We start from the raw sequence: 15,828 nt of genomic DNA, 5'->3' as shown, positions 1-15,828 counted from the left end.
ATAAAATTTTTGTTGGCCGTCAACAGAACGGCCGATTTTCCGTCAGTCAGTACAGATTTCGGCCGACAAAAGTCAGATGAGCAAGACTGGACATGCTCAGAGAAGAAAAAACACACGGGAAGTAAACCAGCACATGACATCACTTCTGAAGTTGGTTTTTGTTGGCCGAAAAAATTTGTGTGCAGTCTAGAGCACTTTTCAACCAACACAACAACACTGGACAAAAGACGGCCTATCATCGTTGCGTGTGTACGAGGCTTAAGGCTCTGAATATAAACTAATTGGCTTTCAGGTTTTAGCCCTCATTCACACTGAGGGCAGGTTTGAAGAACTTGCACGATTTCAAACCCGCATGTCAGTGCGAGTTCGGGCGTGATTAGGCAGACATCTGTGCAGACGTCTATTGAAATTGCCCCGTAAGTCAGCAAAGTAGTGCAGAAACTACTTTTTGGAATCAGTGCAGCGCTGCAAAGTCAGCGTTGCACCAATTTAGATGGTGCCATTGCAGGCAATAGGCTCCATGTCACATCGCATGTCAAATCAGCCCAATGTGAACGAGGGCTTGTTGTTCAAGCCTAATTGAACAAGCTGATGTTGAAAGCTGATTGGCTACCATGCACACCTGCACCAGATTTTGCACTCTCTAGTTTAAGTAAATCAACCCCAATATGTCAGATGACATGCGATTACATTGTTAGTAATAGTAACTCCATTCCATGTCTTGTTTCCATAGCAAAAACTACTAGTAGAACTACTTGTGAACTACTTAGTACAACTACTAGTTGTAGCTAGTTTGTGTATTTTTGATTTGCTGTTTTTTAAGCACTTGAGTCTTAGGCGCCATTTTAAAATTGTTCAGAGATAGCAGTTATTAACCCCAGAGCTGTCCCAGCTTCATCTTAAAACCGCAGCCAGTTTCTGAGACCCCCCCCAATCAGCCTTAAGCACTAAAACAGCCAGCTATACACATAGCAGCGGGAAGCCAGAGCTAACCCAAGGAGTGGAAACTATCAAGTTATGGACTTCAGATTTTGCTACACAGAACTGCATAGGAGCGTCTGTAGCAGAACACCATTGACACAATGCTTCCTAACACCGTTCTGCTGCATAGTGTTTACATTTAAAAGGATGTGATGTTGCAGTACAGAGGCTTAGGAAGAGCTGTTCTAGCTCTGTCCAGCATCTCCCTGCAGAAATAGATCACTTCTGTAGTAAAAGTGATCTGTTGCTTATGCAGCTTCATGGAGAGGGGGGCTCTGGATCTGGTTTCCACTGATCATACTAGACTCCCCAGGGAAAAAAAACAAATTAAAAGCATTAACATTCCGTTACTTTACATAAGTCACCAATAATGTGATATAATTTTAATCAGCTGACTTTGTTAATTATATTTTGCAGTAAATATATGGGGGTACGCAAATTGCATAAATAATGCATTGAGAGAAATTATGGGAAAATGCATTTTTTCATAATTATTTAATACTTCTTGCCAGTAAAAATAAAATAGAGGAAATAAAATATATTGATCCAAATTTGCTACCAATTTAAAGACCTGGTTGCATAATAGATTGTGGTAGACTATAAAACTGATACATCGGGAAAAAAAAGCTGTGGGACTCAAAGGGGGTTAGGGAGAAAAAAAGCCAGATATGGGTATTTTATACATGGTTACTTTGGTCCAGCTTGGAGGTTGGCCATTTGGAGGAACACAGGAGGTCGCTCAACACAGGTGCCATTCAGAGAATGCTTTGCATTTTCTGAATTAATGCAAAGCATCCTCTGATTGGACAAGGTGGAAAGACAAGGTGGTGATGTCACACTCCTGTGTCTACAAGTGACCGCGCTGCCAGGCACAAAACTCTACCTACATTGCACATCCCTATAACCACAAAAGAGAGGGCGGTTAGTGGCAAATGTAAGGGGTTGCAGGGGTGCGGCCAGCACTGGGTACCGCAGTCCAGGTGGTGCCGACATGGCCATAATTTTTCTTTTGATCTTGTGTGTTTTGTTTACCTAGTATCGCCAAGTGACACTATGCAGCACAGTCTTCAAATTATTGGCCTTGGCAGGCAGGAGGGGTGGAGTGATCTGACATAACCCTCCTCCTGCTTAAATTCCACCCACCAATGGCCAACATGCAGGAACACGTGGGGAGGGAATGGTCTCTACTGAGCGGGTGGGGAGCTGGGGGAGATTCAGGTGGGGCAATTTGATCTGTGCCTCTTGCAAGGGCCATGTTTTACCGACACATGGATTCACAGTTGTTGAGTGCATCCCCGTGCCGACAGTCCCATTGTTGTCTATTGGGACACAGCTGCTGCTCCCAGTGTGACATCCATGCAGATACACAGCCCTAAGGCAATCAAGGTGATTTGAGGGATGATGTCATATTTGGACTTGTTGCTCTGTCCGTGCAACCCTTCTGTCCCAACAGACATGAATGGGATTAGCCCACACGGGAATGCAGGCTACTGGGGAACGTGCAGGCAAATGTGTGCTGCTTCCCCCTTTAAATATGGATAGGAGGGGCGGCATATAGAAGAACCGATCCCCTCCATTTTCCTCTTGCTGCTGCTAAAACAAGCCTCTCCTCCTCTCCCTCTGGCAGGCATTCATTGGCTGCAGGAGGAAAATGTAAGGGATCAGTTCCTCTATATGCCAGCATTCCTATCCAGAATCTGCTGCTCCTGGGCCCCTGTGTACTCATCTGTACTCTCCATAGTAAACTGTGTTTACTATGCTTCAGTTTGTGAATGAACGAGAAGCTCTGTACAGAGCTATATATGTCCTTTCAATCCTTGCAGCTGAGGCTGTGTCCTCCATTTTCTTTTTTCTGCCTCAAAGGTGGAACATCAGAGGTTTGTTTGGACCCCTGCTATTTCACTAAAGCCCCCCAACGGGGCTCCTAAAATTTGGAAAAGCTGGAATGGGATCGTAATAGAAGGCCCTGCAAGGGAAGTAAAGGGCCTCGGGTCTGGAGGAAAAGGGGGTCGGGGGGGGGGGGCTCTTCTTGTTTCTTGCACCGGGTGCCCTGAAGGTTCTAGTTATGCCCCTGTGTCTCACCTATCCAATACTATTTTAGTTGAACTTCCATGCAGTGCTGTATCTTGGCCTAGGCCAACAAGACCCAGGCCTAGGGCAGCACTTTGAAGGGGGGCAGCAAAAAAGCTGATGGGGCTGCACTGATATGCTGCCCTGATGGGCACTGATATGTTGCACTGATGGGCACTAATAGACTGCACCAATGGCCCCTGATGAGGCAGGACTGATAAGCTGCTCTGATAAGGCAGCACTGATGGGCACTGATAGGCTGCACTGATAGGCTGCACTGATAGGCTGCACTGATAGGCTGCACTGATGGGCAATAATGAGGCTGCACTGATAGGCTGCACTGATGGGCAATAATGAGGCTGCACTGATGAAGCTGAACTTTTGGGAACTGACGAGGATGCACTAATGGGCACTGATAGACTGTGGTTGTGGTCTGTGGTTTACAGATGACAGGGCGGGTGATAAACAGGAAAGGGTGTGGCCTTTACAGGAAGGGGTGGGTCATTTTTAAATTAGGGGTGCCCAAGTTTAGTGAAGCCTAGGGCAGCACAAAACCTAAATACACCACTGCTTCCATGCAGTACATTTCAGTAAAGGAGGTATGCATAGACACAAATCAAACCAATTTAAAAAGAATCTTGCGAACACACCATCATTAATCCCTCTGACATCAGTTTTTGTGTTAGTAGTCACCCAGAACGGGAGTCGAGGAACACTTCTCTAAAGTTATATGTGTTATTTCAGCATGATTTTCCTTTACACCACAAATTGCTCATGCTTGATTGGACACTGTCGTAATCCTTTTCACGAACATACTCCCCACTGACCTGCTGTAGCATTGTCGGTGTTTCCTTAATGCTCTTGTCCACAATCAGCCACATGAAATCTCTGGCTTTGTTACCAAAATCAGACTATTTTTAAGTACAAATCTCAGTTGTGAATGGCAGCTCTGCTGTGCCTGTGTATTAGTCGCTGTGTCCAAGTGTCTAAATGTTGCTTGTGTGAAATTGTTTCATTTTTTTTATTTCCTGTATTTATGAAGAGCTGACACATTCCGCAGTACATTGAACCATTTGTTTATGTGGAGCTTACAATTTGTAATAACAGTCGCACACACAGCATGTTCAGTTTGGCCGGTATCCAGTTAATCTACCAGAAAATGTTTGGATTGCAGTAGGAGACCCATATGGATAAGTGCATATAAGAACATACAGTACGAACTCTATGCATATAGGACCAAGGTCGTATTTTCTTCCAGGACCTTAGGCTGGCCATACACAGTGCAAATTTCTGTCCTGCAGCCACGGGTTGCAGAACAGAAATTTGCATGATTACCCCATCAACACAGGTAGTGCTGACAGGGGAATCAGCCATGGTCTTCTCTGACTGGGGAAGCCATCCCCACCAGGAGAAGACCATAACCATCGCTAGCGGCTATAGCAGCCATTTGCTATAATCGAATGCAAATCCGGCAGGTTGGTTGTTCCCAGGTTGATCGATCAACTGTGTACGTTAATCCTGCCAGTTAACGGTTCTAATCAGGAACCGGCTGAGATTTCGAACAGTGTATGGCCGGCCTTAGTCCTGCTAGGCTCGAGTTCCACTATGGATGCAGGCTGAACTGTTTTATTTATTATAGGTATTTAGCACTGACAACGCAGTGCTTTACATTTACATCAGTCCCTGTCCTCAAGGAGCTTGCAATCTAAAGTCCTTACCTCACATGCATACATTTACATACAAGGGCCCTTTAACACAGGAGTTAATAAACCTACCAGCACATCTTTGGAGTGTGGGAGGAAACCAGAATACCCAGGGGAAACCTTTGCAAGCACAGGGAGAACATACAAACTCCATGCCAGTAGTAACCTGGTTGAGATTCAAACGGAGGACCCCAGTGCCCAGTAAGCCAGCTAGCTGCACAGCACTAAAACCTCTCCCACTGGACCTCAAATCTAAAAATGTATCTCCGTTCAGCCATAAAATAGCAGTAGTTTGTGCTCCACCCCTCCCCCACCCAGCTCGTTTAGTCTAGGGCAGCCTTTCTCAACTAATGGCACTTTTCCACTGCAAGTACCGGCTAGTACCGGCTCGGCTCTACTCGGCCCTGCTTGGCCCGGTTTGCTTTTCCACTGCTGGTACCGCATGGTATAGTGTCGGAGCGGTTCGGTACGGTACGGTATGGTTTGCTTTTCCACTAAAGTAGTACTAAAGTTAAGTGGGTGGGATAACAACGGGGTGGGTGGGATTCTCTGACCAATCAGTGACAAAGGATTGTGGGATATGGTACCAGTTTGGTACCTGTTGGAACCACAATTGAGTAGGTACTGTTTTTTAAGAGTCGTACCGTACCGTTTGGTTCGGTGCAGTGGAAAAGCAAACCTATACCGTACCGAACCGTTCCGACCCTATACCATGCGGTACCAGCAGTGGAAAAGCACAAAAGCGAGCCGAACCGTTACGGTTCCATGCAGTGGAAAAGTGCCATAAGTTCCCCTAGAGCAGAGGTCTAGAAACTTTCTAAGTGAAGGGCCAGTTTACTGTCCTTTAGACTTAAGCAAGGCCAGATTATTTCCAGTGGGGGTAGAAAATATCCTGGATTCAAGCCTAGTATATGCGGGCTGAATAGGCGACATCGGCGGTTGAATAAAAACCAGTCGTCATTCGGCCCATGTATATGGCAGCCGATCTGTTCGGCCGTCTTCTGTCAAACGAGCATGCTGGAAAACCAGCAGCTGATGGCTGAGAGCACTGACTGAAGTGTTCTGGTGGGATGGGGTCACCCCCCTGTCAGAACATAATAGCTCAGCAAGGGAAAGTTGGATAGTTATTACAGCGGCTCTGACCTGAGCTGCCAGTTTTTTTTTTTTTTTTGAGGGTTGAAGGAAAAGTGCGTACTAGGCTTCAGTGTGGGAATAAACAGTGCCACAGGTTTTTTGGTCAGTGAGTATAGAAATTACATAGCACCTGTGGTCTGTAGAAGGAATCGTGCCCCATCATTGATATCATGTTGGAAGAATAGTGCGCCATCGTTGGTGTCCGTGGCAGGAATTATGCTCCATTATTGGTGTCAGTGGGAAGAATAGTGCCCCAATGGCTGGAAAGGCTAGCAAAAGACCACATTTGGCCCACGGGCTGAAGTTTGGAGACCACTGCTCTAGCGGTTGCTAGGGGTTCCTTGAGCAGTGAGCAACTTCTACCTCTAGAATGAGTAACCACTGACACCAATGGTCTTTTTAGCCATCTGTAAGGCGGGGGGATTCTTCCTAATGTCTATAAATAATAATGAACATTCTTTCCAGTGATCTTCACACTAATGTACTGTGAGTTGTACATCTAGAATTATTAGTAGGGGTTCCCTGAACCAGGAAAGGTATTTTCAAGGGTTCCTCAATGTTAAAAAGGTTGGAAAAGGTTTGTCTAGAGCAGGGATCCTCAAACTACGGCCCTCCAGCTGTTGCGGAACTACACATCCCATGAGGCATTGTAAAACTCTGACATTCACAGACATGACTAGGTATGATGGGAATTGTAGTTCCTGAACAGCTGGAGGGCTAAAGTTTGAAGACACTTGGTCTAGAGCAGGCATGTCCAACCTGCGGCCCGGGGGCCGCATGGGGCCCAGAACCTCAGGCAATGCGGCCCACTGATACCTGACAATTTATTTTTTTTTGCTGGGGAGGAAGGAAGTCGAGTCGGGGGAATGGCCCCAGAGGCAGCCTTGGAGGGGATCATCCACTAGTTGTGTTAAATTAGTGCTGGGGGGGGGTGGGCGCAGCAGCACGGGAAGGGCGCGGCGGCGTTTTATTACTTATATACCTTAACTATAGTATATATTTTATATGCGGCCCGAGACAATTTCTCTATACTCAATGTGGCCCAGAGAAGCCAAAAGGTTGGACACCCATGGTCTAGAGGGTAGAGAATAAGCAGAAATGCTTCCCTCATTCCTTGCTCCCACAAGCTTTCTACATGCATAAACCCATCCCATGGATCTGCTCCTCTGTGGAGAGGCCATGTTCATGCAACTTGCAATGTCATCACCCACTATGCAAGACAAAGAGTCCAGCAATGTAGGTGAGGATTTTGAGGGCCCTCCTACATCCTGGGAGCATTGGATAGCACTGACTGTTGGAGGGTCAAGAAAAAAAGATACGTATTCCTTAGAAGAATTAGAGGACACCCTTAGCCAGGAAATGTTTTTCTTGTGAAGGATTTGATCCACAGAGCCTGCCAAAGTGCTTATTTAGACACCAACATTTGTAAAAGTCGACCTAAGTGACCATGCTGGGGCTTGTCATAGGCCTCATAGGCACTTTATGGGATGTAGATGTGGGCCCAACTCACAAAACTAGTATTTACATTTCAGGGGACTTGAGCCAAGCCACAAGAAAAGTATTTGAGGGAACCTTTATGTTGCATAATTTTCAGCAGGAACATACACACAATACCCAGCAAAGATTTGCATGAGCCAAATGGAACAACCACATAGTAGTAGCATAGTGGATATTTTGATTGTCCTTTAACAATTACATTTGTTATACTCATGTTTTGTTCTTCTCTTTTTTTTCTTTTAGTCTTTAGAAGATCTTGAAGACCAGAAGAGGAAGAAAAAGAAAGAGAAAATGGGTTTTGGGTCAATTTCAAGAGTCTTTGCACGGGGAAAACAAAGGAAATCCTTAGACCCCGGTTTATTTGACGGTACCACCCCTGACTATTACATAGAGGAAGATGCGGACTGGTGATTAGCTGTGGATCAGGCATTTTCCACGTGTGTACTTGTGAGAGGGTGTACGAACCCGTTTACAGAACCAAGTCAAGTGAGCCTTTTACTCTGTCGGGTCATAGGGAGTTTTTTTTTTTGTCCTGTTTTTTTTTAATTCCCGCATCGCTAATTTTGTAATTGCTGTAAATAATAGAGAATGAGATGTGTGTAAAAATGTTCATTGTCCGTTTAGCGATGCCGGTGTATTGTAAAAATTGTCTTTACTGGATTTCATTTTGTAAGGTTTATTCTGTTGGGTTATGTTTTTCTTTTCTTTATTTTTTTTTATTGTTTCTCTTTTTTTTTTTTTTTTTTGAAACTTGAAAAACTGCTGTGTATTTGTAAATAACAAGAGAAAAAAAAACCTGTGCACTTTGTGCTTGTAGTGTCTCGTCCTGAACGCTGTTTTCTTGAGCCCATGGTGTAACGCATTCTGTACTTTGAGACGTTTCGAGTGACATTATCCTGTTACAGGGGTGTGCCGGCGTTTTTGTACAAAAGGAATTCTATACAGAATCTTTATTCGGAAAGTCCGCCAGACTTACATGGATGAAGTACCAGAATGTACCTGTTTCTTGGGCATCTCGGCGGCAGCCATTTCCATCATCGCCACCCATGACCCTAAGCGCCTACGTGGACTGAGCCAATGTTGGCCAAGCCACTGCTAACTGGGGCAGATAATAACCCCCCCACCCCCACCTTGTCTGCACATCATCCGTAGACAAGATGGCTGCAGCCACACAGTGTGTGAATGACAGGTGCACTTTTACCTTTTAATGCCTGCCAGACAAAGTTTTATTTCACTTCTATCCTTTTGTTTTGTATTTTTTTATTTATTTGCATAAATGCACAAAGTTGTTATATCTAAATTATAAAGTAAATATTGAAGTTCTATTTTTCCTAAAGGATGAAGGTATGTTTATATCCTGTGTTCGGACGTCGCTGTCCCTCCCTGTCAGTATCGCAGAGGTCGCGTGGGCTCTGTCACGTTTTTAATGCAGCTCAACCAAAATCGCGCTGATAACTTAGATCATTCTAACGTTCACCTAGTCATGTCTTCCAACCTGCACCCCTTTAACATATCCATCGTGTTTTCATGTTTTTAAGAATTGCATTCATGTGTGTATAGATTCAGATCAATTTTTGGTGTTTTTTTTTTTTAAATGTTTTTATTGCTGCACAATTTCATTATCAAGAGACGATAAAAGACTTATTTAGTAAAGAACTGTTGTGATGGGCAAAGCATGGGATCCAATCACAACCAATTAGATTTCAGTTTACCATTGTTAGGCTGTAAAAAAATGAATTCTGATTGGTTGGTTAGTTTTCTTTGTGTTGCCTTATTGCTTAAGTTATAACTAAACCAAATGACAAAAATGCAATATATTGCAGCTTACAGTACTTGGATGTGGTAGCTGGATTTTTCTATTTTTTTTTTTTTTTTTTTTTTTAATTTCTTTTTTTTTAAATAAGAACATTTTTAGCTAATACAGGAAATACTTGTTGATCTTGCCAGAAATGCCGTGTCCTTGTCACTTCCTGTGAGCTGCACAGAAGGATATCTTTCTTCCTAGCTATCCTCTTTAATCTGCCAATTGCCCTGTCCTCTATGCAATGGAGATGGAAGAGATACATCCGGCTTTGTAGGCCTAGCGTGACAACCAAGGCTCCTCCATAGATACACTGCAGAAGTGACGTAGCCATCCAGGGAAAAGGAAATGTGTGATTGGTAGGATTATTAGATGAAAACAAAACAAAAGATCCTTTTAAAAAGAAAATCGATGCAGCCACCACACCAAGGACTAGTAATCTGCAATATATTTGATTTTTGGTTTGTGGTTTAGATACACTTTAAGTCTGTTTGTGTATATGTGAATTGCACCATTTGCTTGCAGCCATCCTTAGCTTCTTGTATGTAATGTGTGAAGAATGTAGGGGAGACGATAAATCGTAAGTGGGAAAGACTGTCCAAAACTGACCCCACATTACAGTCTGATTGTACAAATCTCTTTAATTACAAGAACTATGTAGAACATGGGACAGTCTAATTGGATTAAACCTAAAGGAGTTGTCTTCTTGGCCTTGTCACCATATCGTTTTTGGTAAATCTTTTAGATCTCCTTTACACGTGTGCATTTGTAACATGTTGTGTTAAAGCCCGACCCCAGAAAATAGCCAGAATCCACCTTTGCAAGGGTTAAATGGTCGTTATGTCCGAGTGGTAGAACAAGAACTTGTATTATCTACACTGACCCTCATTTTGGTGCCATCTTCTTCTCCTTGAAACTCCAGACTGTCCCCCAGCGTCATCACGTATAATGCAGAGCTAATAGTTCTGCATTATACAAGGACAGGGCAAGTGTGCAATTAAAGCCAGGAGCACCTTAAAGGGTAACTCCACTTTTGTGGGGGGGGGGGGGATTAGCAAATACAATATATGGCATATACAAATGCAACACAAGTCATGTTGTATTTGAATGTTATTAAATTACCTTTCCCTTTCAATCTGAAGCTCTGTAATTTTTCTGAAAGTGCAATGCAATATGGCCACCTGGAGGTGTTCTGTACACATAATGTGTAAAGAACGCCCCCCATATATGTCACTTCCTGCTTGTGTGATTGGCTCACTATTTTCCCAGAAGTCTGCACTACAAGTCAGATTTCAGGCATCCCCTGCAACAAAAATGTCATTTTTGGTGAGATACTTGTAATAGGAAATCACGTCTAAAGGGATGCAGGCCCAGCAATTTTCCTCAGAGCCCCGCAGGTGCACAGCTGATTGATAATTATGAAATCACTTCCATTAGATATGAACACAGAGAGATTTCTTCAGAACAACAAAAGGTGGGAATCTGCAACAAAGTTTGTTAAAATCCTTGCAATGTACAGAGATTACCCAGAGGGGAATGTTTTTTTTTTTTTTTCTCTCAACAAAAGTGGAATTATGCTTTAAGACACTCCTATTGAAGTCTGTGGGGCCAAAAATGCCTGATTGCACTAAGAAAAAAAAAAGGTAATTTAGGTTTTTGCGTGTTGGAAAACCAAGCTTACAGATGACAGAGTTGAAATGTGAACATTCACAATTACAAAGAATGACATGTTGAGTGTAGCCAGGCTAGGGAAACACGCTGCAAAAGGCTCAGTGTACAAGGGTGAAAAAGGAAGGGGAATACAGCGCAAAAAATGCAAATCGTGTAGTATTAAAAGCCCATCTTTAATAGGATAAGTCAGAAAATTAGGAAATAGGAACATGCCTCTTACTCTACAGACCAAGCAGGCTAAGACCAATCTCCCCCGGTGGCCATCAGTCCCAGCCAGTGGAAACTGGATGCTAAATACTCTAAGGTCACTAGGACCACCATGGAATAGCTGTGGGGGAGACCCTCAAACTAGGAAGTCCGCCCGTTACAATCAGTCCTGTGGAAACCGCCCTCTGTCTGACGCTACTCCTTGGACATGTGACGAAACACGTTTTGAGGAGCCATCCCTCCTCATGCACTACACATACTGGCCCTTGTTTCTGGTTGGTTCTCAGGTGTACACAGCGTCTTAGTGAGGAGGCTGGAGCAACCCAGCAACCTGCTGGAGCATAGAGTAGGTATTTCTCCTTATTTCGTCACCCTAGACATACCGAGCATTAAACCTTTGGGCGGCCCCACTGCAATAGAATTTTTTTGTGTGTGCCTGAAGTTGGGCTTTTTTAGGCAGCCCATTCATTTTAATTAAGCTGTTGACACACAAAACTGAACCAACAGCATTTTCAATAAGGCCGTAGCCAAGGGTCTTGGCAGCCCCTCTTTTAGCATCTAAATAAATATTTATTGTCCCATAGGGAGATTGTATAATTTGATTGTAATCCATGTGCACTACTTAACGGCCCTCCATGCATTGTTAAATGAAGTCCAGTGTTTAATTGTGATACATTTTTATGAACTGTTACATGCCTATTCAGGTAAAGCTCAAGGAGTAATATATACAATAACCTGCTCCGGGACAAGGTCATTTAGGGGCCAAGGGGATTATGCCAAATTTTCCCTCCTACTACACATCTTCTCCCCCCCCCCCACTTCAAATTCCCCCCTCCCAGCACAAGTTCCCCTCCAAGCACGAATCTTCTTCCACTTATAGCACTCCAACCCCCCCCCCCACCCCAAATTTCCCCTTCTAGAAAAATGCCTCCTGCCACCCCTCAAATTCCCCCTAATACAAATCCCCTCCCATCTCCTGATGGCGCCCCCCCACCTCACATTATATCACAGTGCCCAGGGCAGCCGCCGCTCCTGCCACCACTTGTCCCTACCCTGACCGGGATGGTGCCAGCCAGACCAGTATAAGATGGGTTGTGACTGGTGGCTGTGGATTCTGTACTCTGTGTACTGTTTTATCAAATACACCCCAAGCACAGTATCTGAATTCATCCTGGCTTCAGTTAAATGGATTCAAAGTTGGCTTATTCAACTAATTGGCCACCTTCACACTGTCAAGGCCTAAGGTGTGCTTTTCTACCTATATGGACTTGACACTTTACACACAGGCAGGCATTTGTAGGCCTAATGAGCAAAGAAATGATTCACAAGGAATTTGCACCTCACATATAGAAAAAAAAACACTTTCTGAATGTTTGGTATCAGTGACTGGCTCCAGGCAAAATGGCTGCTTTCCACAATGTAACAGAACAGCCCCCCCCCCGTACTGTGACCATGTACACAAAACACTGGGGCCTCATTCATCAAAACATCTGCGTTGCCCATAGCAACCCATCAAATTCATGTCTTTTTCCTGCATTGGTAAAATCAGAGCCTGGTATAGGTAGAACGGTTCTGCCAGACCTTTTTGGTAAATGAGGCCTAGCATTTTCACAAAGCATCAAGCTCATGGAATGATTTTTTAAAAGCATCATTTCATCTGTTTTATCCATTCACTGTATCATTGTGTTTTTTTCCTGTATACGCAGCTCTGTATAAATCTGGTTTGCACAGTAAAGAAAAAAAACAAATCTGTAATTTAATGGCATTCTATGTTTTCCATTGAAAGTCGGTAATTCCAGGCTGTAGCGCTGGCTGGCAGTCGCATGAATAGGTCTTTGGGCATTTTATTTTTAAATCAAAGAGCCTTATTTATCAAAAGGCATTGAGAGAGACTGGTGATCGTTGTCCATAGCAACCAAATTTGATAACTTTTTTTTTTTCTTTTTAATATAAAAAAATAAAATTAAACTCTGGTTGCTATGGGTGACAAGAGCTTGCTCTTTTTTTGGACTGATAAATATGGCTTAAAAATTCTCTGTGCAAGTAACTGTAATTGAATGTTTTTCTGAGACTGGTTGAGTTGCCTGTAAACCAGTTTTTGTGTTTTTTTTTAATTTTTTTTTTTTGTCCCTTTCTACTAACATTTAGAAAAGTTGGGTACAAAATGCTGCCGATTTTTTTACAATTATTATTTTTTTTTTTATTTCCTGTCATTAAAAACAAAAACCGAATGTCAGCCTCTGAAAACTGTATACATTTGATAACGTTAGATGGTATTTTTGAATTTAGTGCACCCTATTTGAAAGGGATATATATAGTCTTAAAATTATAAATATCGTTTCTTGTTATTATGATGTGTGTGTGATCACTGGCGAACAGTGGCTTAAGAGTGCCTGTCTTCTGTAAACCATGCAGCAGCCATGTTGCCCGTTAACAAGCGTTCCACAGAATACAGCCCCCTTCGTTCCTTGGGGTCTGGTGACAGCGTGGTGATGTCACTAGGTTGTAGTGAACTGATAGGCCGGTTGTTGGCCGAGTCCTCCAATATGGCTGCTTCCACGGTTTATTGGGGAGGGCACTTGTTAAAAACGTCAGAGCTTTTTAAAGGGATCAGTCTGGCTAAGGAACAGCCTCCGGGCGTCTGTCCAGGCGAAATGTTTTATAAAGCTTTTTTTTTTTTTTTTTTTTTTTTTTTCCTGCGTTTTATTTTTTTAATAAAGCTCATGGTTTAGTATTTTTCATTACATGCTAGGAAATAATTCTAAAAAACAGATGTTACTAAGAAGATGGATCTATTTAAGAGAGTGAAATATACATAGTTTAAAATGATTGGTATCATTAGTTTTAAATATGCCCGCCGCAGCGTGGGTAAATTCTAAAGGCATGGAGGCAAAAACAAAAAATAAAGCTTATTTTAAAATATTACTCATTTGTACTGTGATTTATTGGAGGAGTGTTTAGGAAAATTTTCACTTTCAATAAAATGATACATATTATTGCTGCATATGCCATTATGTAATTCAATTTTTATAAAAAATTGCCTTTCCTTTGCGAACTGCAAATGCTGGAACTTTGTAGAAATTTTCGTGTCCTACTTGTGTGATTGGTCTGCACTGAGCTTCCAGTCAAATTACAGACATCCCTTGCATCCAGAGTTTGTTTTTGGCAAGATACTTTGTAGAACTTTTTCACACTTAAAAGGATGCAGACATTGGTTTTCTCAATACAACACTGAAACAAACTGGCTTAGCTCTACCAAACTGGCACAACTCATCCAATTGTAATAGGTCAAGGAGCTCCAAATGAAAACCACTTAGGAGGCCAACGTCTATTGTTTAACTGCTTACAACAAGCAGAGCAAAGGACCACCAACCTCTCTTTTGCCCTGTTTGCTGTAACCAGTTGAACAATAAAGACTTTGGACTACTACATTTGGCACTCTCTTTGACCTATTACCCTTTGATTTCTGAACTCCGGTAAGTGTCCTCTCCTGTGGGAATCCCCATCTTTGTGGTGAGAAGCCGAATATAGGCCAAGTAATGACTTTGTTCACAATTTGTCCACTCTTGGCCCACTCATCCAATGACCATGCCCTTACTGGCCAGTAGTCTACTTGCAAAGGGTAGTGGGGAAGGGGCAATGCAGTTAGCTGTGCTTGGACATAGGTTTAAAAATGAAACAAGTCCATATACTTCAGCCTTTCTCAACCTTCTCAGCAGATGATCCCTTGAAATAACTTTCCAGTCTCAGGGAACCCCTGCTAAAAATTGCTTTATCTGTAACTTATGATACATTAGTGTGATCAGCGGGAAGAATGCTCCTTACACTTGTGGTCATTGGGAAGAATTCCCCCCTTAAAAATTGCTAAAAAGATCAGTGGTGTCAATGGTAACTTATCTGAAAGGGCAGAAATTTCTCATTGCTCAAGATACCCCTAGCGACCTCTGGAGGAACCCTGGTTGAGAATCCCTGATCTAGTTCAACAGATTTAGTCTCCAAATATGGAAAGGTTTCTTCACCGTAAGAGCTGTGAAAATGTGGAATAGACTCCCTCCAAAAGTGGTTCTGGCTAGCTCACTAGATTGCTTTAAAAAAGGACTGGATTCTTTCCTGGGTGGACCTAATATAAATGGGTACTAATATATTTATAGGTAAAGTTGATCCAGGGAATATCAGATTGCCTCTCGTGATCAGGAAGGATTTTTTTTTCCCCTGCTGTAGCAAATTGGATCATGCTTTGCTGGGGTTTTTTCACCTTCCTCTGGATCAACTGCGGGTATAGGATTGTGTATATGGGATTGTATGGTTGGGTTTTCTTTACTTTTTTTTTTCTTTGTTTTTTTGTTTGAGCCAGATGGCCTCGTGTCTCTTTTCAACCTGACTAGCTGTGTATGTATGTAACCAATAAAAAATAAACTGCCTCCATATACACAGTCCTATACCCCAATCAATAAAATTAGGGGAATCCAAGTTGAGGGGGAAGCAAGTTGCTCAATATGGACTATTCCCCAGTAGGTCTAGCTTGGACAATTGGCCTAGGTTAAGCAGGTCTCCGCAAATTTGGCCCTCCCAGAGGTCAAGGTCACCCAGCTTGAAAAGTCTATATATAGTTGAGCCAGAAAGAGTGTCAAACAAATGTTTTTAGTCCATATGTATTTTATTGATTCATCAAGTGACAACAGGAAATCTAAAAGGCATCCAAAAAACATTCCCCCCTTCATCAGGGCTTCTTCTGGTCACTTGTACAACCAAAAAATACTTTCA

At 42.8% G+C, this 15,828-nt stretch overlaps 1 protein-coding gene across 5 annotated transcripts in view; it reads left to right on the top strand.

Annotated features, from left to right (window-relative positions):
- LOC309567856 (kazrin-like) overlaps positions 1–8,461 on the top strand; it is a 228,340-nt gene extending 219,879 nt beyond the window's left edge. For 3 of the 5 annotated variants that reach the window (XM_082273358.1, XM_082273356.1, XM_082273357.1), the window contains one exon: positions 7,629–8,461. In XM_082273358.1, the coding sequence (XP_082129484.1) occupies positions 7,629–7,796 (168 nt within the window). In that variant the 3' untranslated portion in view covers positions 7,797–8,461. The remainder of the gene's footprint in view (positions 1–7,628) is intronic. The other 2 variants (XM_082273360.1, XM_082273359.1) reach the window with 2 other exon arrangements.
- Positions 8,462–15,828: the final 7,367 nt, after the last annotated feature.

The sequence above is a fragment of the Pelophylax lessonae genome (genome assembly GCF_965119305.1).
Source record: "Pelophylax lessonae genome assembly, chromosome: 12".
In the NCBI taxonomy this organism is placed as follows: Eukaryota; Metazoa; Chordata; class Amphibia; order Anura; family Ranidae; genus Pelophylax; species Pelophylax lessonae.
This window is presented reverse-complemented; position numbering and strand designations above follow the sequence as displayed.